Source organism: Chrysochloris asiatica, unplaced genomic scaffold, assembly GCF_000296735.1.
Source record: "Chrysochloris asiatica unplaced genomic scaffold, ChrAsi1.0 scaffold00302, whole genome shotgun sequence".
Lineage (NCBI taxonomy): Eukaryota > Metazoa > Chordata > Mammalia > Afrosoricida > Chrysochloridae > Chrysochloris > Chrysochloris asiatica.
The window spans coordinates 769,286-792,524 of record NW_006408820.1 but is presented as its reverse complement, the minus strand read 5'-3'; the positions used below and the strand labels follow the sequence as shown (position 1 = coordinate 792,524).

Here is a 23,239-nt window from a genome sequence, read left to right as displayed (position 1 = left end):
GCCTATCCATCTCGTTGGGGCTCTTCCTCTTTTTCTACAACCCTCCAATTTACCAAACATAATATCCTTCTCCAGGGACTGGTCCTTCCTGACAATATGTCCAAAGTATGAGAGACAAAGTAAGGCCATCCTGGCTTCCAAGGAGCACTCTGGCTGTACTTCTTCCAACACAGATCTATTTGTTCTTTTGGCAGCCCATGCATGGTACTTTCAATATTCTCCTCCAACACCATGATTCAAGCACCAATTCTTCAATAGTTTTCTTATTCATTGTCCAACTTTCACATGCATATGAGGTTATTGAAAATACTATGCTTTGGGTCAGGCACAGCTTAGTTCTCAAACTAACATCTTTGCTCTTCAACACTTAAAGAGATCTTGTGTAGCAGACTGGCCCAATGCCATGGTGGTGGTGGTGATGTGCCATGGAGTTGGTTCCGACTCATAGCAACCCTGTACAACGTTTCTGAGGCTATAAATCTTTACAGGAGCAGAAAGCCTCATCTTTCTCCAGTGGAACAGTTGGTAGTTTTGAATGATTGACCTTGAGGTTAACAGCCTGATTGGTAACAACTACGCTACGTCATTTAATTTCTTGACTGCTGCTTCCGTGAGTGTCATAGTTGATCAGAGCAAAATGAAGTCTTTGACAACTTCAATCTTTTCTCCATTTATATGGATGTTATTTACTAAATTAGACCTCTATAAAGCTGAGGTTTCTGCTTCTGTATTTATTTGCAGCCTTGGAAACCCTATGAGTTGAAACTGACTTGGCACCACACCACCACCACCACCACCACCACCACCAAAGTTGAAAAAAGGGGGTAAATGCAATTTTAAAAATGAGATGCACTAGGCACCCAATTGATTGGCTAAAAGTGGCTATAACAAAAGCTTATAATACAAATGTTCTTGGAGAAGTGGAGTAACTTAAACATTGCTGTTGAGACTGTAAAATGGTACAGTTACTTTGCCACAGCGGTATAAGCACTGGACTGCAGGGTTGGTTTGAAACACGAGGTCGGTGGTTCAAACTCACCAGACGCTACTTGAAAACCTTATGCAGGGATGCTATGAGTTGGAACCAACTCAATAGCACTTAACAACAACAGCAAAGTTTGTAAAATAATTTGACAATTTCTTATAAAGTTAAACATACACCAACCATACAGCCCAACAATCTCACTCATAAGCACTTGTATGTGCATAGTTAAGGCATCTGTACTCGTAATAATAAAACTTTTGGAAGCAGCTCAATGATTGCTTAGTGGATTAATTGTTAAATAAATTAGCACATTGCAATACATCCAATTAGTGTGATTCCATTCAGCAATAAAAACAAATGATCCAACAATGTGAATTACTCTAAAATGTTTTATACTAAGCCAAAGAGTCTATATACTGTATGATTCCACTTTGTTGATATTCTGGAAAAGACAAAACTACAACAACAGAAATCAGATTAGTGGTTTGAGGCTGGGTGTGGCTGAAAGGATTGACCACAAAGGAACACAAAATAACTTTTTAGAGTGATGAAAATGTTCTAGATCTTTGTTGTATTGTTTATATGAATATATATGTTTTGTTGTTGTTAAATGCTGTCGAGTTGTTCCGACTCGTAGTCACCCAATATAGGTTTCTGAGGAGTGGCTGGTGGTTCTGAATCACTGACCATATGGTTAGCAGTTCAGCGCTTATCCTATAGAGCCACAACAGGATACAAGTCGATTCCTATATAGGGTTTCTGAGACTGTAAATCTTTGTGAATAGATATCCTCATAGATATTTGTATATTTCCTAGAACTGAGCACCTCTTGAGGGTGGATTTTACTGTATGTAAATTATACTGTGGAAGTGCAGTGGCTCTATAGATAAGCATTGGACTGCAGACCAGAGGTCGGTGGTTCCAGCTCACCAGTTGCTCCATGGAGAAAGATGAGGCTTTCTGCTCCTGCAAAAATTTACAACCTCAAAAGCCCTATAATGAGTTGCTATGAGTTGGAACCAACTTTATGGCACTTAACAACAACAAAAAAACTATAATAAAACCAAACCAAATCAATTGCTATCAAGTTAGTTCTAATTCACAGCAACCCTATATATGGCAGAATAGAATTGTGAGGCCAGAGTTTTCAATGGCTGGTTTTTCCAAAATAGATCACCAGAGCTTTCTCTTTAGATACTGCTGGTTAGACTTGAACTTCCAAACTTTGGGTTAGTTGTGTTGTCATTGTTCAGTGCCATTGAGTTGGCTCCGACTCATAGTGACCCTTTATAGGGTTTCTGAGGAGCAGCCGGTGTGATCTCTTGGGTTACAGTTCAGTGTGCAGTGCTATAAGTTGTTAAAATACTTACTGATGAAGATCAACCACCTTCAGTATGGGTTGCACCTCAATGTAAAGAAAACAAAAATCATCACAACTGGACCAATAAATAGCATCACGATAAATGGAGAAAAGATTAAAGTCATCAAAGACTTCATTTTGCTTGGATCCACTATCAACATTCATGGAAACAACTGTCAAGAAATCAACCAAAGACAAATCTGCCGCACAAGAACTCTTTAAAGTGTTCAAAAGCCAAGATGTCAGCTTGAGGACTAAACCATGATATTTTCAACAACCTCATATGCATGTGAAAGTTAGACAGCGAATAAGGAAGACCGTAGAAGAATTGATGCTTTTGAGTTATGGTACTGGAGAAGAATATTAAAAGTGCCATGACCAGCTAGAAGAACAAACAAATCTGTGTTGGAAAAGTACAGTCAGAACGAACCTTAGAAGCAAGGATGGCAGGATTCATCTGACATGTTATCAGGAGGGACCAGTAACTGGACAAGGACATCATGATTGGTAAACAGGAAGGTCAGCAATAAAAGAGGACCCCCCCACACACACACACACAAGATGGATTGGCACAGTGGCAGCAGCAATGGACTCAAACATAACAACAATTGTGCGAATGGCCAACGACCAGGCAATGTTTTGTTCTGTTTTGCATAGGGTTGCAGTAGGATCTGGCTTGATGGCACCTAACAACAGAAACAACAAGTTGATAAGTGCTTAAAAGTTTGTACCGCCCAGATACTCCTATATTGTTGTTAAGTGCTGTAGAATAGGTTCTGACTCATAGCAACCTTATATAGGGTTTCTAAGGCGTAGCTTGTGGGGTTGAACTGGCAACCTTGTGGTTCACAGTCCAGCGCTGGTCCTACGGAGCCACACCAGGAATCCAGGTACTCCTACACTTCAATAAAAAAATTTTAAATTACATACCCAAAGCATGAAAAGAAACCCTTTGAATTCTTCCTGGGTTGTTTGAAGTCAAGCTACATTCAATTCAAGGAGTTTTGGTAGCTCTGTGGGTTAGGCATGGGGCTAACTGCTAGGTTGTCAGTTCAAATTCACCAGCTGCTCCATGGGAGAAAGATGAAGCTGTCTGCTTTTGTCAAGACTGACAGTTTCAGAAACCCTATCTATCTAGGTTTGCTCTGAGTTGGCACTGACTGTATGGCAATGGGTATATACAGTAGAGTACTTTTAAAGGTTTCACTAAAAATAATGATAAGTATGTAGAAGACTCTCTTGATATTTCTTATTTGATGTCAAAGGCCAAACTCTTGGTAGGATGTTTTTCTAGTTAAGGTATTAAAAAAATATTTTAAAAAGATGAAATAGTATACAGAAACCAACAGTGACAAATTGAAATGCATTTCTGTATTGGCAGATTCTGTTGATAGACACCTAGGAAATATTGCTAAAGATCTGAAGAAGCAAGTTTTAGACCAATTTATGCAGTGTTGAAGATTTGTTATTTAGCTAATTGAAGAAACAGCTATTTCTAACATGCTTCAACTCATGGTATTTTAGAGATTTCTATTTCAGTAAGGAAATACATGAAAAAATTACTTTCCAAGGAATGGGGGCTATTAAAAGAGAGCTGTATGGAGGAAGATATATTTACAACTGAAATGGTCTTTAATAAAGGGAATGTTTGGGGGGGGGGTAAATTGTGGAGATGTAACTGCTGAGGAAATGGCTGCTTTAATTTAAATAAATAGAAGGAGTCTGGTGTCAGAGGTGCCGCCTTAAATGAAATTCATTCGCTAAATAATTCCTGTGCAAGACTTCGCCACAGGGATGTTGAAGCAGAAGCGTTCAGGGTATCACCTCTGCAGATAATTTTAGAAATATGAGTTCCTTAAAATATATTAGCATTTTTGTAATAAATGAATCAGGGAGAGACTATAAAAAAAATCTGGTTTCCTGAAGAGAAATATACTGGTTAACAATGAGGAAGTCACTTTAAAAAGAGTTGCTTAACTTTAAGACACGTGTTCCAAATATGTTGTCTTTTAAATAAATTATTCCTTTTTGGTAGCAGTAAATATAACCAAACATACATGTATTCACAATGTAAACAGTTTAATAACATTGGTTGCATACTTCATGTGTCATCATTAAATCTCTACCTATATTGCTTTTTATGTGTGCGTGTAATATGTAGATGTTTTTGTTTGTTTGTTTTGTTTTTAATGGACTGTGACCCAAAAGTTCGGCTGTTCAAACCCATCAGTCGCTCCTTACAAAGTCTACACAGGGTCTTGCACTTAACAACAACTCTCTAGTTCACAATTTACTGTCTCTCTTCCTCCCACCCTAGGCCACCGTAAGGGAATCTTTTTTTTTTTTTAATTGTGAAAATCTTTTCTTGACTTATTAAAACTGCAGTATTGTACAATATTTATCCTTTTGTGATTCCCTAATTTCATCCAGTATAATGCCCTCCAGGTTCATCTATGTTATGAGGTGCTTCACAGATTCATTGCTATTCTTCAATATCACATAATATTCCATTGTGTGATTCCCTAATTTCATCCAGTATAATGCCCTCCAGGTTCATCTATGTTATGAGGTGCTTCATAGATTCTCCTCATATTCTTCAACATCACATAATATTCCATTGTGTGTATGTACCAAAGTTTGTTTAAACATTCTTCCATTGATGGGCACTTAGGCTGTCTTCATTGTGATTAGTGCTGCATTGAACTGGGTTGTGAATAATCTCTTTGCATCATAGCTCTTATTTTTTGATATATACCAAATAGGGATAGTGCTTGATCATACACTATGTCTATTTCTTATTCTTTGAAAAAGTGCCATACCGTTTCTCACAGTGGTTGCACTATTTTACAGTCCCACCAGCAGTGGAGGAGGTCCCATACGCTTCACACCCTTGCCAACACTTGTTTTCTGGTTTTTCTGAAATTTGCTATTAATGCTGAGGTAAGATGACATCTCATGGTTGTTTGGATTTGCAGCTTCCTTGTTGTTCTTCAAGGTAGCATAGTATTCCATTGTGTGTATGTACCACAGTTTGTTCATCCATTCTTCAATTGGTGGGCACTTAGGCTGTCTCAATCTTTTTGCTATTGTAAATAGTGCTGTTGTGAACATTGGTGTGCATATATCTACTCGTGTTATGGCTTGTATTTCTTGTGGGTAAATACCAAGCAGAGGAATTGCTGGATCATAAGGTATTTCTATTTCCAACCTTCTGAGGAAGCGCCATATTGCTTTCCAGAGTGGATGGACTATGTTCTTCTTCTTTAGTTGTTGTTGTTGTTAAGTATCGTGGAGTTGGTTCTGACTCATAGTGACCCTGCACAGGAGTTTCTGAGGCTGTAAATCTTTAATGGAGCAGAAAGCCTCATCTTTCTCCCATAGAACGGCTGGTAGTTTTGAACTACCGACCTTGAGGATAGCAACCCGATTCATAACCACTACGCTACCAGAGCTCCTTTTTTCTTTAGTGCTTCCCTTATCTGAGGTGTCTTGCCTTTCCAGATAAAGTTTGTGATTAGTTTTTCCAACTCTTTAAAGAATGATAGTGGAGTCTGGATCCAGACTGCATTTTATCTATAGATTACTTTGGGTATTATTGATATTTTCACAATGCTAAGTCTTCCTATCCATGAGCATGGTACAGTCTTCCATTTTTGTAAATCTCTTTTGGTTTTGGTAATAGTGTTTTGTAGTTTTCTTCGTATAGGTCTTTTGTTTATGTAATTAGATTTATTCCTAATTATGCAGTGGTTACGAATCGGGCTGCGAACCTTAAGGTCAGCGGTTTGAAACTACCAGCTGCTCCGTGGGAGAAAGATGAGGCTTTCTACTCCCATAAAGATTTACACCCTCGGAAACCCTGCACAGGGTCGCTATGGGTCAGAGCCAACTCGACGGCACATAACAACAACAACAACAACAACAACAATGTCATCTTTGGGGCTGCTATTGTAAATGGTACTATTTTCCTGATTTACTTTTCAAAGCTTTCTTTATTAGAATAAGCACCTGGCTGCTAACCAGATAGTTGGTGGTTCTAGCCCACCAGCTGCTCCAAGGTAGAAAGATGAGGCTTTCTGCTCCGTCAAATATTTACAGTCTCAGAAACCCTATAGAAAGTCACTATGAGTCAGAAGCAACTTGATGGCACTTAACAACAACATCAGCAGTGGATAATATAATACAATGAGAATCATAATTTAATTAATATTATCAATAATGAACTTCTATTTGGACCTTTGAAATTTTGTATTGCATCTTTTTCTGTGATATCAGTGATAAAAATCTGATACCTAAATAAATTGAGCTTAAAACCAGAGCACCAAATCACTTTTTTTTTTTTTCATGGTTGAGTCTTTTATTTTTATCAAACAATAGTTATTGACTCTATGATAGGCATTGTATTTCATACTGGGGATATTAGTAAACAAGAACCAAAAAAGTCCCTTATCAGACCTTATATTTCCAAATTCAGATAAATGAATCCCTTTCCTTAAAAACTAAAAATAAGACTAGAGTGGAGAGTGAAGTGTCCAGCTGATATGAAGTGAGGGGAGATGCACAAGAACACCCATACTTGCAGATAGTACCCATTTGACCTGGCTTCGATGGCTGGATGATCAGAACTGGACTAGAAGAAGAAAGAAGAGGGGGCAGAGGAAGAGTAACCTGCTACAATTTGATGAACTTTATCTATATTTATGGATGTAATAGCTCAAAAAAGGGAACAAATCTTTACAGCAAGGATCACTCCCACAGCCTCAGGATACAGGGTTGACAGGGATGGGCAACTTAGACATTGGCTGCCAAAAATGTTGGGTGGGGGGAGGAGGAGAGCCTATAAAGGCAAGAAGTGACTGGCTTACAAGCTTTCAAGAGAGAGCCTAGTTCTAGATGGGGTGGGGGAAGGTAGAATCTCCACAGAATGATTTCCAATCTGTTGGGACTGGGCTAGCGAAAGGAAATGGGGATAAGACTTTTGTGGTACAATAGTGAATAATTGCCATCAGGACTGACTGTGAGGTTAGGAAATATAGAGGTAGATGTTTTTTAACAAAAGGAGGGGAGAGATTGATTTTGCAGCCCAGGAGCGGAGGTCTCTGGGACCATCAAGTGAGAAGAGTGGAGAGGGGGATACTACCCAGAGAGACAGTGATGCCAGGGATGGAAACAGAGAGGATAACTTGACAGATGGAGGGGCTTGGGATACTGAACTCAGGCAGGGAGAGGGGCTGTGTGCTGAAGGCTGGGGGTTGGGAGTGGGCCTGTGGGGTGTATCCTTTGGTTATTTGATGATGCATGAGGGGATTGTAATCATTGCAATGAAATGAAATACGATAGGATGAATGTAAAACTGATATTCGTCCATGTAAACCTTACAATAAAAAATTATAAAAACAAAACAAAACAATCCAGCTCTCCAGATGTCTCTCTGTACTCCTTTCCAGTCAATACACCCCAACCTAAGGAAATCATTCTTCTGACAGCTATCAAGAATGAGTAATTCCACACATGAACTTCATACAAATTAATTTAGTCAGTATTTACTAGTCTCCTTGAAATTCAGGCACAGGTGCCTTTTAAGCTTCTCTCATATTTCTTATGTTTTGAGGTGGTTTTGGTTTTTTGTGTGTATAAGTGTGTGTATGTATTTCTCAATGTTTTTCCCTCTTTGAACTTCAGTCTGGATATTTTGTATTGACCTAACAGCACTGCAGGGTAATGTATTTGAAAGCAAGGTTGGTTTGAACCACAAAGTCAGCGGTTCAAACTCACCAGCTACTCCTTGGAAACCCTATACAGGGTTGCTGTGAGTCAGAACTGACTCAATGGCACTTAACAACACTTTTCACTAGACTAATTCTCTGTTTTGCTTTGCATAATCATCTCCTGATGCCATCTATTTGTGTATGGCTGTTAATTGAAGGGTTGTTGATTCAAATCTATAGGGCAGCTCTACATGAGATAGGTCTAGCAAGGGGGAAGCACCAAGTCACTTGATCGCAAAGTGTTTGACAATGATTTGAACAAATCTGCCTACTGCTCTAAAAAACAAAAGAAAATATATATGTGTGTGCATGTCTGCATATAATATTAGTAATATTTTGTGCTAATAATAGCTTTTCCTATTGATAAAGAAAATTATTTCAAAACTATTATGAAGTTTATGTTTATCATCTTTCTAAAGTGTCTTTTTGGTATATGCTTCAGTGCAGTAGTACATGTGCAGAGTATATTATTAATAAACATGCATATAGCTACAGGCTCTAGGCCCATGGGTTGAGAAAGCCTGTGTACCTGCTGGCTGGCAGAGTGTGCCCTTTGGACATTTACATGAATATTTATGTTTTGTTCTGTAAGGGCAAAACAAATAAATAAATAAATAAATAATAAAGTGAATAGAGGTTAAAAAAAAAAAAAAAGCAGCGAATTCACAAGTTTTAGGGATTAGGGCCTGGAGAACTTCGAGGGGCATAATTTTTACTACCACAGTGGGGGTATTAAGAACCTCAATAATTTTTGTTGAAATGCTGATTTACCCCTTTGATTCTGCCATTTTATGGTTTATGTAGTTTGAAATTCTGTTGTTAAATGTATAATATATAGTTATAATTGTTAGCTCTCTGATTATTTTTAAAAATTAACTTTGAATAAACAAGAAAATAAAATAAATGGCATGACTGTCACATCTTTCTCTCAAGGAGCAAACACTTAGTCACTGGACTATCAAGGTTTCTATAAATTCGTATATAGCCCTAGAAGCATACAGTTCATATGCAGAGATGCTCACTGAAAGCTTGGAGATTTGTGTTCAACCAGAGGTACCTTGGAAGAAAGGTCTGTCAATCTACTTTAGAAAAATTAGCCACTCACAACACTAACAAGGAGCTCTGGTAGTGCAGTGGTTACAAATCGCCCTGCGAACCACAAGGTCAGCAGTTCAAAACTACCAGTTGCTCCGTGGGAGAAAGATGAGGCTTTCTGCTCCTGTAAAGATTTACAGCCTTGGATACCCTGTTCATGGTTGCTTTGAGTCGGAACCGACTCAACGGCACTTAATAACAACAACAACAACAACAACATTAGTCACTAACAGTCCTGGTATGGTGCTGTGGATTAAGGCTCTGGATTGCAAAATTTGAACCACAAGGTTGGCAGTTCAAGCTTACCAGTGGATCATGGGAAACCCTATATAAGGTAAGGAACTCTGGTAGTGTTGTGGTTATGAATCGGGTCATGAACCTCAAGGTCAGCAGTTTGAAACTATGAGCTGTTTCGCAGGAGAAAGATGAGGCTTTCTGTTCTCTTAAAGATTTACAGTCTCAGAAACCCTGTACAGGGTCGCTATGAGTCGGGACCGACTCCACAGCACACCACCACCACCACCACCACCACCATGGGTTGGAACCAACTAGATGGAGCTTAACAAAAACAACAACAATAAATTAATAAATAAATACACATATTTTAAGATGTGTAGGCTAACCATTCTGATGGGATGCAAATTTTAGAATGCAAATTGGAAATTAACAATTTCCTAGTGGAATTAACAAATAATTATCATGTACTTATAATTCACCGTGTCCAGCACAATGCTTATGCACAGCAAGCATTTAAAACTGAGTTGACTCACTGACCACATATGAATTCAAAGAGTGACAATTTAACTATGTTTTGTGTCAGTATGATTCTCCCTCAGATTCCTGGTGCAGCACAGATAAGCATTGGACTGGTAACCACAAGGTCAGCAGTTCAAACCCACCACCCACTCTTCAGAAACGTTGTATAGAATTGCTATGAGGCAGAACTAACTTAATGGCACTTAGCAACAATACTTCTCCCTCAGCATAGGCGTTTCATTTGGTGACAGATTCTTTTGCATGAGTATATTTGTATAGGTAAACAATCACCTCGAAGCAGTAATGGCAATGGCTAAAAGTACAGTTTCTAAATTTAAATCTAAAGTTTGGCTCCATAGCTTATTCACTATGTGATGACAATGCACAGACTACCAACTTCTCCTAGTCTCAGTTTCCTTACATGGACACTTTGCATAACAACAGTAACTTCTTCATAGGTTTGTGATGAATAGTAAATAAGATAATACATGCAAAATTCCTAGACTTATGTCTCACACATGGAAAGTGTTCACACATACAAATGCATACATATGCAGACTGGGTGAGTATACCAGGATGCTTATATTTCTATGTAGATAAATATCTGGTTCTCAATATACATTATTATTGAATAATAATCATATTACTAAAATATTGATGTTGTTGTTGTTGCTAAATGCCATCTAGTCAGGATCCAACTCATAGTGACCCTGTACAGGGTTTCCAAGGAGCAGCTGGTGAGTTGGAACTGCCGGTCTTAACGGCCCAAATTAACGTTGCAGTTTACTGCGTTAACTGGCAGTGCCCCACCAGAAGGCAGACCAGAAAATATTGGTAGTCAGTCATTAATAAATGTGCATTCTAGGCATTAGTTTAAGCATTTTATGTAGATGATTTTGTTGATTCTTGGGGGGAAAACCCTGCTATTTGACATAGATTAACATAGCATAGCATACTTTGGTTATTCCCATTTTACAGATTAGAACACTGAGATCCAGAAAGGCTAAGTAACTCATGTAACCACTAGTATACGACTGCTGCTAAGTGCCATTGAGTCTGCTCTGACTCATAGCGACCATGTATAGGGTTTCTCAGGAGAGGTTGAGGAGCTTGAGCCCCGACTTTGAGGTTCAAACTGACCTTGCAGTCTCCATCTTTGTTGTTGTTAGGTGCCATCGAGTCAGTACCGACTCATAGCAACTCTATGCATAACAGAATGAAACACTGCCTGGTCCTGGACCAACCTCACGATTGTCGCCACACTTGAGCTCATTGATGCTGTCACTGTGCCAATCCATCTCGTTGGGATCTTCTTCTTTTTATCTGACCTTATCATCAAACATGATATCCTTCTCCAGTGACTGGTCTCTCCTGACAATATGTCCGAAGTACACAAGATGAAGTTTGGCCATCTTGGCCTCAAAGGAGCACTCCAGCTGCACTTCTTCCAACACAGATCTGTTGGTTCTTTTGGCATCCCATAGCACTTTCAATATTCTCCTCCAACTCAAAAGCATCAATTTTTCTACGGTCTTCCTTAGTTACTGTCCAGCTTTTGCATGCATATGAGGTTATTGAAAATACTGCAGCTTGCAGTCTCCATAGAGCCAGGAAATCTGGCTCTTTTAATCATTGTTACACTACCTTCTGGAGTCCTGGTGTGGTGCAGTGGGTTAAGGTGCTGGAATGCAAAGTCGTTTGAACCACAATGTTGGCAGCTCAAGCTTACCAGCTGCACCTCAGAAACCCTATACATGGTTGCGATGGGTCAGAACCAACTCAATGGCACTTAACAACAACAACAATATACTACCTTCTAACTATATTTACTATTTCTGAATATTACTTCTATACTCCCTACTATCTTAATTACTATGATATTTAATATTTTATAAAATACTTTCATTGAATCTGATAACAAACCTGTGTATTCAGTTAGGATTATTATTCTCCCTTTATATGAGAAAAAACTGGAAGAGCTTAAATCATGAGTGTCTTTTTTGTGAAAGTATTAGAATCATTCATATAAATGTACCCAGTGTTTAAAATGTGAGAAGCACAGGCATCCATCTGTAGGAAAGTTGGTGCTGGGAATACAAACACAGAGCTTCCCTGAAAGTGTTACAGTTCAGTGGGAGAGACAAGTATGGAAGCCAAAAATCCTGGTATACAATATGTATTCTCTAAGGGAGATATGAAAAGAGTGCTCACAGAGCACAGAAAGAGGGACCATCTGTCCCAGGGAGGTCTTTAAAGGCAAAGGTGGAAGGGGGGTTGTTCTTAGAAGACAGTATGGCATGTGTGAGGGTCCACATTTGTGATTATCACCATGTGCCTAAGCATGACTATGTGAGGATCTGAGCGTGAATCTGATTACACGTGCTTGCCGATCCATGCATGAATGTAGGTCCACGCAGTTTGTAAGTGTAGAAATGAGTACATCTGAACATAAATAGGATGTGTCTGGATCCACACACACACCACAGCAGAATTGGCTCAATCCTAATATGTGTATGTGACAAACACATACACACAACATCAGCATAACCAGAGATACCAGTCTCCTTCCACGCTAGCAGTTGCTTCCTGAGCTATGATGATTAGACCCACTAGGTTTTTCAATGCGTCATTCTGAGTATTTAGTGGTCTAATAGAGCCAGTCAGTTAGGGTGAGTAATGAGGGATGAAGAGGTACAGGTGGGTATCTGTGGATCTACATCATTGTGCACAGTTATGGTGTATATGAATGCTTAGTATTGGCTGCTTCCCTCACTTCTTTACTATCTTGGGGAGTTTATCCACTCACCTGTTTCTATTGCCACCTGTATGGATGTGACTGACTTCTGTCTCCATGTAAATGTCTTGGGGACTTTGAAAATGTTCCTCCATGCTGGTGCTGGTAAGGGCAACTGGAAAGTGGAGGGGCCCCTTATTCTGTGGAGGTAATTCCTACTCTTCCTACTCCCACCCCATTCTGGTCTAGGAATCTCCTGTTGTTGTTGTTGTTAAGTGCCATCGAGTCGGTTCAGACCCATAGCGACCCTGTACAGGGTTTCCGAGGAATCTCCTAGAGGATGAAAAATGTTTACAAAGGCCAATAGTGCTTGCGCCTGCCATGAGGAGCACAGAAGGTCACTCTAGGGATGGGCTGCTCAACACTCATGATCAGAGCTGTTTTTATGACAAAATTGATAAAGGAAGGAAAGTAAGGACTCTTTTCTCCAAAAAGATTCTCACAGGGATCAAGGAGTAAAGCTACAATATTCTCTTATATTTTAAGTTTATCCAATCAAATAAGCTAAAATGATTGCAAGTAGTATGTTGATGGTGGCTAGCAGGGTCTCTATAAAGTGACAAAGATCATTGAACTGGATTTCCCCTTTTTGATTTACAAATTCAGGACCTTGAGGTTGTGTAAGGTAAAGGCTGAGTACACTAGTGATTTGTGTGTGTTTACATCCCAGCCCAGTGTACTGCCATGCAGCTGGTGTGTTCGTATGTTAAGAAAGGCAAGAATGAAGCACAATGGTCAACACATGTAATATGCCAATTTTAACTTGAATGAATGAGTAGGTGAAGGAAAAAACAAACACACTCTGAAAAGTAGAATGGCCTCAATAAGTGGTTCCTGAAATGATGAAATCTTGATTCTGCTCTCAGTTCTACCATTAACTTAAATGAATCTACTCTTACTTATTGAGAAATTAATCCAGCCGCAGAATATTTCTCAAAAATATTAATAGGCTTAATCAAGTCTCATAGCAGTGTATTTTAAAATGTATAAATGATCACTAATAACTGTTAGCTGCTGTATATCCTAATACTTTATATTCATTGTAGCACTTTGCATATTATATATTCCCATGTTTGCACACAAATATGTTCTTCAACATTAAGGAAAGATACTGATTTTGTGATATGCCAGGGAAATTTTTCCTCCGTCAATATGGTGTTTATTTGGATTTAAACACTGAATCAATAATCTGAAAAAGAGAAATTGTCTGATTATGGCTAGAGACTGTCTAGAGGCTAAGATTTCCATCATGGGCTGCTTTCAACTGTTATATTTTATGGCATAGATTCAGTGGGAATCTGATCTGCTAAAATATTTGGGCTGTGAAAACTCCCACACTGTGACAGATGTCAAGTCCAATTAAGTGACTCATGTCCAGGTTTCTGTCCAATAGGATTTCCCATTAAATATCAATTTGGGGAAGAAAATTCCATCCCCCTTCTTAAGCCTTTATCTCTTCCACCATCTCTAGGCTGAATCAATTGGTACCAGGAGAGCCAAGAAGCCACACACGCATCTCTGTTTCTTTGCTCTGGGCTCTCCCTCCCTCTCCCGTCTTTCTCAGCTTTCCGGGAGACGTTCACTTTTCATCTACCTTTCTCCAAGCATCTCCAAGCCACTGACTATATATTTTACTACAAGGTAAAGAAAGGAGGGGGTGGGATGGGGGATGTAACCAAGGCTTGAAAGACTTTGAAAGTGGAAAATAGGTGTCTGTTTATACAACATACAAGTAAGAGAGGGAAGAGGAAGAGGCGACCTTAGCCCTGAGTAACAGTATTGTGTTCCTGGGAACTGGGGAGACATCAGCTGAACAAAGCCTTATCTCAAAAAAAAAAAAAAAATCACTTCTGAGCAAGATCGCATCTCTGTCCTGCACTTCTCAGTTTCTCTCAGCCTATTAAAGGGAAGGAAAGGAACCCTACAGGAGCGGGATCTTGTCTTAACCATCTTTCTTCTAGATTCTTACGCTCTTAGAAAGTGGAGGAACCAGCCCTTTGATGTGAAGGTGTTTATCTCTGCATATCTTTTGTTATTTATAGAGACCTAGAAGAAGAGGAAAGGTTCGGGGACTGTCAACACATCCATTAAAACAAAACAATACAAAAACCGACAACGAATTTCTCGAAATGTTCGAAAACAATTAAAAGGAAAAAGGCGTTTTTGATCTATCAACTAAGTGAACAATCATTCATACCGTCCACATCCTGAGATAGTATCATCCCTGGCTGTGGACGCCAGAGATGACAGCTGCTTTTTCATTGCTGAATGTAAAAAATATTTGCTGCTTTTAATATTTCCTGGAATTTCTCCCTGATATTCCCTGGAATTTTAACTCTAAAAGATTGGAGAAAAGATTATCAAAAAGGCTTTTACAAGGTAAGGTTCCTTTTAATTTTTTTTTAACAGCTTGAAACTGTTAAATTGTTCATTCATATTGCATTTATAATACAGGCATTTCAGTTGATTGTTAAATAAACAAAATGCATACAGTACATACTACTTACGAATATTTTAGAAAGATTATGTAGTGGAGAATTTAACAGGCGTTTGGGGGTTGGGGGTGGCAACCCAGGAACTTTTTATCCGAGCTACAACTATGTCAAGGTTTACTGTGATTTTCCATTACTAACATACTTGTTTATGCCCGTCCAAGTCAATGTGTAGGTGCAAGCTGTTCTACTTATAAGCGTATCAGCGAAAAGCCTGTAGGGAGTCACGTACAGTTCACTTAGAGCATTTGTTTTTATTTTGCCTTAGAGGACCTGTTCTCCGGGTGGAGAAACGAAAGCTGTTTTGAAGCCAGGCTCACTCCAAAGCAAGTGTATTGCTGGGAACTGGTCACACCTACCCTTGCTTTTGTTTCTCTAGGAGCAAATCCTTTTACAAGTCGCGGACGCGGATTTCTCCCGCGACGAGCATCGCTCGGGCGACACACGCCAAGGTCCGGGCTTTGCACCTGGTCCTCCTTCCTGGGGCCTGCAGTCGGGGGGCACAGCACCCGTAGGCACCTTTTCCCTTTGCTGGCCCCGATTTTCACTGAAGTATAGGGATTCTGAGCGGGCTCTGCCCTAGAAGGCGCGCAGTTGGAGCCCGTCCTCCAAGAGCCCGGGGAGGAACCTGGAGAGGTGACCCTTTTGGCTGAGCATCATTAGAGGAACTCTTAAGACAGTCCGCTCGGCCTTTGCAGCTGCGGGCTCCCCAGCTCCGGTTCCGGGAATGCCCGAACTTTGCCTAAGGAGAGGCAGTTGGGCCTGAGAGACCCGCGCGGAGCCCGCCTCTTCCCGCCGTGCTCCCTTCGGTTCCTTCCCAGCTTCTCCTCCAGCACGCGCCGGCCGCCGGCATTTTCCCGCGAAGTGGTGGGCTGACTGTGCGGCGCATTGTTTTCTCCCACGCCGCGGCGCGTCTCCAGGTCCCCAATGTGTGTTGTTGCCTGCGTGACAGATGGTGCCCCAGGAGCCTGCAAGGGCTCACGAGTTAATTTTCTGTCCAAAGTAGTCTCCACGTTTGTATAGCCATTTCTTAATATCATGGAGAAGGGCGAGGATGTCTTCCCGTTTCTGGCCTTTTGATCTCAGAGCTGGGGTTCCTTTGGGTCCCCACCCCAGCGCCGGATCCCTGCGCGACCTCCCCAGTTCCTACGCGCCCAAAGCGCCCCATACCCGCGCGGGGCTGCCGGGTGCGGCGATTCTCAGACTGCTTTGCCGGGAAGCCCTCGGGGTCGGCGGTGTACTCACACCTGGTCTCCCCTCCCTCATTAAAACCCCGATGTAGTCTTCCTGCAGAATCATTCAGTTTTCATGGAAGAGGAGGGAATGAGGGAAGCGGGATCGTAGAGTTGGTATTTGGCCAGAGGAGGCACAAAACCCGAGTCGCGGCCTCGCAGCGGTCCCGGGACCAGGCCCACAGGCCGGCCTTGGCCTCCTGAAGGTCAAGGGGTTGAGCCCAGGATGAGGCCTGGTGAAGCGGGAGCCGAGGAGAGGCGCGGGGCTCCAGGCCTCAGGCCCGTTCTGCTGGGTCCCCTGCCTGCGGTTGCGGCCACCTCACCTCGGCCGGGCCACCAGCTTGGTGTGGAGAGGGGGCCTGGGACTCCTGGACCCGGCACCGGTAAAGTCCCTCCTCGCTCCCGCCAGCAGGGTGGGCGTGGTAGACCCGTGCCCACGTTCCCTAGTATCAAAAGGGGTGCCTGGTTCCTTTTATTGATTGATCTTCTGACTCCCCCTCAGCCTCCAAAATGATGCTGAGTCCAGACCAAGCCGCCGACTCGGACCACCCCAGTTCGGCGCACTCAGACCCGGAGTCGCTGGGTGGGGCGGACGCCAAGGTGCTGGGCAGCGTGTCGGACCTGGAGCCGGTGGAGGAGGCCGAGGGCGACGGCAAGGGAGGCAGCCGGGCCACGCTCTACCCGCACCCACAGCAGCTGAGCCGCGAGGAGAAGCGCCGCCGCCGGCGCGCTACGGCCAAGTACCGCTCGGCCCACGCCACCCGCGAGCGCATCCGCGTGGAGGCCTTCAACCTGGCCTTCGCCGAGCTCCGCAAGCTCCTGCCCACGCTGCCCCCAGACAAGAAGCTTTCCAAGATCGAGATCCTGCGCCTGGCCATCTGCTACATATCCTATCTCAACCATGTCCTGGACGTGTAGGGCCCGGGGCGCCGCGGGAGGCAGCCGGGCGGGCGTCTGCGAAAGGCGAACGCCACCAACTGTGGCGGCCGCCGCGGGGACCACGGAGGAGGAGGCGGCCCAGCGCGGAGGCGGGCGCGAGAGCCTTGGACCAGGAAGGAAGCTCGCCAAGTGTTCTCTCTGGTCAGCGGGGCAAGGAGGGAAGGTTTCTGACCCAGGCAGGAGGGAATGTCTGGGTAGCCCTGGGGTTTGTTGGGGGCATTTTCCAGGTCCTGCGAACCTCCAAACGACCCTCGAAAGGAACTGCCTCCGGACCTGGCCTCCATGTATTAGGATCTCATCCAAGGTTGATGCTTTAGCTCACTGGAGACCGAGTTCTTCTATACTAATCTCCTACGAATGGTCATGTTATGAAAGAGTTAGGGCAGAAGCTTTGAATCAGATTTCCAATTTTAGAGTAAGTGGGATTTTTCTAATCGACAAATCAGCAAACATTCTGGAAGGAAAGATCGCTTTCAGTAGGAGAGATTTAAGGCACAGCTAGGTGGAACAGGAAACTTTTTGTCTGTTCTGTTGTGAAAAGCAAAGTTATATTAGAATTCAAACACAACAGACAAACCCTAAATATTTGGTAAGGTCAAAAAGCGATGTTGAATGAAAATAGACACAATGTGGGAAGATTTGAGTTCGGGGAGATTTTAATCCCAAAATATGACACCAATGTAGACAGGACTATCCATATTTAAATGGAAAATTTAATATCGGATTGCTTTTTCAGGCAAAGTGCCCCTTTATATATCCAAAAACCCCATCTATTTATGACCTTAAACACGTGGACCCATAGGTGCAGTTAGAAAAAGACAACCTATTTTTATTTATGTTAGAAGAAGTAGAGTATTTTTTTCAAAACGTTTATTTTTCAGAGTGGTGATAATTTTACTTTGTATACTCTGTGCCAATTTATTTATAGTCAAGTGTTTACACTTTTTCCTGTGGAATAATTATGTCCAACTTTCTAAGTGTTTGTTGAGATTATACTGTGGTCTTTCTTTTTGCTCTAATTATATTGCACTTGTATAACAAATTTCCCACTTCTCCCCGTTTCTAAACATATTTTATATATTAAGATGTTTGTTCTTGAAAAGGTCCTTTTGTTGTGAGATCAGCAACACTAGCACTTCACTATTATAGTTTTTTAAAAAGTAAATGTTGTTATTCTTATCTGTAGTTATGTCTGAAAAGTACAAAACTGTTGATAAGGAGAGTAGCTTCTGTATGTGTGTGTGTGTGTGTGTGTGTGTGTGTGATCTTTGTGCGTGGGATGATTTTAGGAAATTAAGTTATTTTCCTAAAAAAAAAAAAAAAGAAGAAGAATTCAGAACTACTTTCCTCTGTGACAACCAAAAAGAAAAATCTATAACCTGAAAATGTTTCATGTTCTCAGCTGTGAAACTCTTAAAACAAGGAGTGTATTTTAGAGACAAGGGAAAAAAAAAAAAAAAGAAACAAACAAAAACACATCTGCTATCCAAAGATTTTAGTCTTTTTCAGGGTTTTTTTGTGTCTCTGTTGCTTTATATAATGCAATATTTTGTAGTGAAAATAGATATAATCTGGTTTATATCTGACAAGTTTTTCATATCTCATGAATGGTGCGCTGTTTTGCATATAAATAAAGGTATCAAATAAAGTTCTCTCCTTTATTTTAACAACACTGTCTAAAAATAATGAACACATTGACTGAGCAAGAAATGACTTAATGGACTCACTTCCTCAGAAAGAAGTTTGTTAAAAAAAAAAAAAGAAGGAAAGAAAAAGCAAGCTATTATATAAGCATACTTATGTATTAGGATATTAAATGTTCTTTCTAAAGTTTTACATGGAGCAATCATAAATAGATGTCCCATATATAATGGTGACATAAAGCATGCTATTCTCAATAATAATAAGAAAGTATATTGTTTATGGTGTGGCACTATCGGATAAACTTTGAACTGCTCACCACAAAGTTGGTGGTTCAAACCTACCAGCCTTTCTTTGGAAACTGTATACAGGGTTGCTATGAGTTGGAACCAATTCGATAGTACTTGAATCATAGATTCTTGTGCTGTAAAAGGGACTCTAGAAACTCAATTTGTTCAAATTAGAGTTGGAAAATTGAGGTGCAACGATTCTAGGTGTCTTTTGCTAGGCGTGAAATGACAGTAAAAAGAAGCCCTCTATATGATGACTCCCAGGAGTCCTGGTGTGGCGCTGTGGGTTAATGTGCCAGATGGCAAAGCCATTTGAACTGCAAGGTCGGTGGTTCATGCTCACCAGCTGCTCCTCGGAAACCCTATACAGGGTCACTATGGGTCAGAACTGACTCGATGGTACTTAACAATATGATGACTCCCAGTCCTCTTGGGACATATTAAGAACAAGTTGTACATTGCTAGTGTAAGACTCAGACATTTAATCAGGACAGATTCAGGACATGACACTTGCAAATAGGAAAAAAGAAAAAAAAGCCCAGAACCAGCCTTAAGGTATGAAGAATATCTCGTACAAAAGTCCCCAGCTAGTTTATAAATGTGAACTACTCATGTGTATATAAGTAGAAGACGTTGTTAGGTGCCATTGAACCAACACCAACTCATAGCAACCCTGTGTACACCAGAATGAAGGCCAACTTCACAAACCTTGTTACCCCTGAGCCCATTGCTGCTGCCAGTGTACCAATTCATCTCGTTGAGAGTCTTCCTCTTTTTCTCCGACCCTCCACTTTACCAAACATGATTCTTCTCCAGTGGCTGGTCCCTCCTGCCTTTATGAAGTATGAGTGATGAAATCTGGCCATCCTGACTTCCAAGGAGCACTCTGGCTGCACTTCATCCAACATAGATCTGTTTACTCTTTTGGCAACCCTGGTACTTTCAATATTCTCCTCCAATACCATAACTCAAATGCATCAATTCTTCCACAGTCTTCCGTATTCACTGTTCAACTTCTTGCATGCATATGAGGTTGTTGAAAATATCATGGCTTGGGTTAGTTGCGCCTTGACCTCAAACTGACATTTTTGCTCTTCAACGCTTTAAAGTGGTCTTGTGCAGCAAATCTGCCCAGTGCAATACGTCATTTGATTTTTTGACTGCTGCTTCCATGAGTATTGATGGTTGACCTGAGCAAAACAAAGTCATTGACAACTTCAATCTTTTCTCCATTTACATGGATATTGTTGATTAGTCCAATGGTGAGGATTTTTGTTTTCTTTACATTGAGATACAACCCAATGTTGTGGTCTTTGATCTGCATCAGTACGTATTTTAAGTCTTTTTTGCTTTCAGCAAGCAAGGTGGTATCATCTGCATATTATGTGTCTGCACATCACTAACTTATATCTGTTGAACCACAACACTAACATACTGAGTCTATATCACGCCAAATCTTTGACTGCATAATACAAAATGAAATTATCTGGATGCTTGGTTTCATGCATATAAAATATACATGGAATTGGAACATTTTTCATTTTTCATGCAGGTATCTTGAAATTAGCTTCACAGATATCCTAGGAAAGCGCTTCCTAGGACATGAAAAAGAATGGTTCTGTCCTTTGCTTTGTATTGGGATGACATTCTGACTATTAAAGCAATGACTGGGAATGCTCTGGTCTGTAAAGATGTGCTTTCTATGGCACTGAGTGTTTGTACGGTTTCTCTTTTCCAGGCAGTGGGGAGAGAAGACTCCAGTCCTCATGTTGTTGTTATTAAGTGCCATTGAATGTTCCAACTCATTGAAACCCTACATAGGGTTTCCAAGGAGTGGCTGGTGGGGTTGAACTGCTGACCTTGAGGTTAGCCGTCCAGTGCTTATCCTACAGCACCACACCAGGTCTCCCCAGTCCTCAGTGTATTTCTTTATTACATGATAGAAGAATTAGCCCTGCTCCAGTGCTGAAAATATGAAGTCAAATTCCAACCTCTGCAATCTTTCAAGTGTTTCCCTTGTCTAGTTTATGAGCCCTACTGCCAACTGACCAACCATGTTACTGAGACAAATAAGCATAATCCTATTCACATCTGTTGTTGTTGTTGTTAAGTGCTATCGAGTTGAGTTGGTTCCAACCCATAGCGACCCCATATAGAGTGAGGAGTGGCTGGTGAGCTTGAACCACTGACCTTGCAATTCAAACTGACATTGCAATTCAGTGCATTAATCCACAGCGCCACACCAAGAGGGACCTATCCATTCACTTCACTAGACAAAGGACAATTGTACTTGGCATTGGACAGTGGGCAGCCTGGGACATGGGACACCATCACTTCCCAGCTATACAGCCCATGGGAGCCCAAGGGAGGATCTTAGCAATGTTATTTCAAACCCCAAGCAGCTGAGTTTCCTCCAAAGAGGAACGTTGCACTGTGAGATTGCTAGATCAGAGGGCAACTGACACATTCCTTGCACAAACTCGGTGACACAGGGCAAGGGACTAATGCTTAGTGTCTGAATAAAGCTGATGTGAGCATTCATTCTTACATTCAACAAATATTTATTGAGGACCTCCTATGTGCTTCTAGATGCTAATGATAGAGCAATCAACAAGACGAAGTCTCCTGGAAAAGTACAGTAGACTGACAACCAACAGTAGCTCATTTCAGGTGATGATAAATGGGGGTATCTGGGTGGTGCAAATGGTTAACGTGCTCACCTCCCAACTGAAAGGTTGGAGGCTCAAGTTCATCCAGAGGCTCCTGGGGGGGAAAAAGTCTAGTGGTCTACTTTTGACAAATTATCCATTGAAAACCCTATGGAGCACAGTTCTCTGACAAACTTTGGGTGGCCATTAGTCAGAGCCAACTCAATGACAACTAGTTTACAGATGAGTGAAGAAAAATGAAGCAGAATAAGGAAACAAAAAAGGGTAGCAAGAGGTGCTGGGGGTGGGTATTAGGCTACATTGAGTTTTTAGGGCAAGGCCCTCTGAAGAGGAAAGCTCTGAGTGAAAACTTAAATAAAAAGTCAGGATCTTTGTGAACATCTAGAGAAAGAATATTCTCCCCCAAAAAAGTCTTGAGACAAGAATGAATTTGGAGGAGAGCAGGTTGAGAGAGGGAATAGTGACATGAAATGGGGCTGAAGGGTAAGAAATGGGATTTAAGAGGTAAGCATAGATGGAATGATGTAGTGCCTTATAAGGCAGAGGTGTTTTGGGTGGGTTAAGCATTGAGTGGTGGTGGCTACGTGCCGTGGAGTGGGTTGACTGAAAAGCTGGCAGTTTGAACACCAGCTGCTCCAGGGAAGAAAGATGAGTCTGACTACTTCCAAAGTAGAACCCTATGCAGCAGTTCTACTCGGTCCTAGAGGGTCGCTCTGAGCTAGAATCAATCTGACTGCAGTAGGTTTTTTATGAAGGCAAGCAAGTGATATAATCTACATTATGGTGTAATCTTTCTCTGTCTGGTGAGAGAAGGATGGGTGTAGGAAAGCAAGGAAGAGGGCCAGGTGACAGAGAAGGCAGTAGTCACGCTAAGAGGTGCTGGTGGCTTGGCCTGGAGTGGGAGGGTGGAGGAGCTGAGAAATGGACATATTAGGGATCTATTTTAGGCTGGAGGCCTCAGGACTTCCTGATGGAGTGAAAGGTGAGGAGGATGACAGCAAAGGCAACAGCATGTCTAGTGTCTTACGATCTATGAAACATTGTTTTCCATCTCACATGGGGAGGAAAGAAATACTATTCCCATTTCACAGATAATGAAACTAGGAATAAAATGCCAAGCTTGATTTTCCCAACTCAAATATTTAGGTTCTGTCCCAGCACTTAACCTACTTGATTTTTCTTCCTCGTTGCTATTCCTTTGTAAGGATAACAAAAAAG

General features: G+C 41.4%; 1 protein-coding gene across 1 annotated transcript; it reads left to right on the top strand.

The window, feature by feature from the left end:
• The first annotated feature begins 14,604 nt into the window (after positions 1–14,604).
• NHLH2 (nescient helix loop helix 2) lies at positions 14,605–17,400 on the top strand. The gene is made up of 2 exons (XM_006874797.1): positions 14,605–15,137; positions 16,985–17,400. Exon 2 carries the CDS (start codon positions 16,993–16,995, stop codon positions 17,398–17,400), a length of 408 nt encoding a protein of 135 aa, XP_006874859.1. The 5' UTR covers positions 14,605–15,137; positions 16,985–16,992.
• The last annotated feature ends 5,839 nt before the right edge of the window (positions 17,401–23,239 follow it).

What these genes read in the sequence shown, in the direction of transcription:
- NHLH2 (XM_006874797.1), top strand. Translation starts at nt 16,993, where the DNA reads ATGATGCTGAGTCCAGACCAAGCCGCCGACTCGGACCACCCCAGTTCG.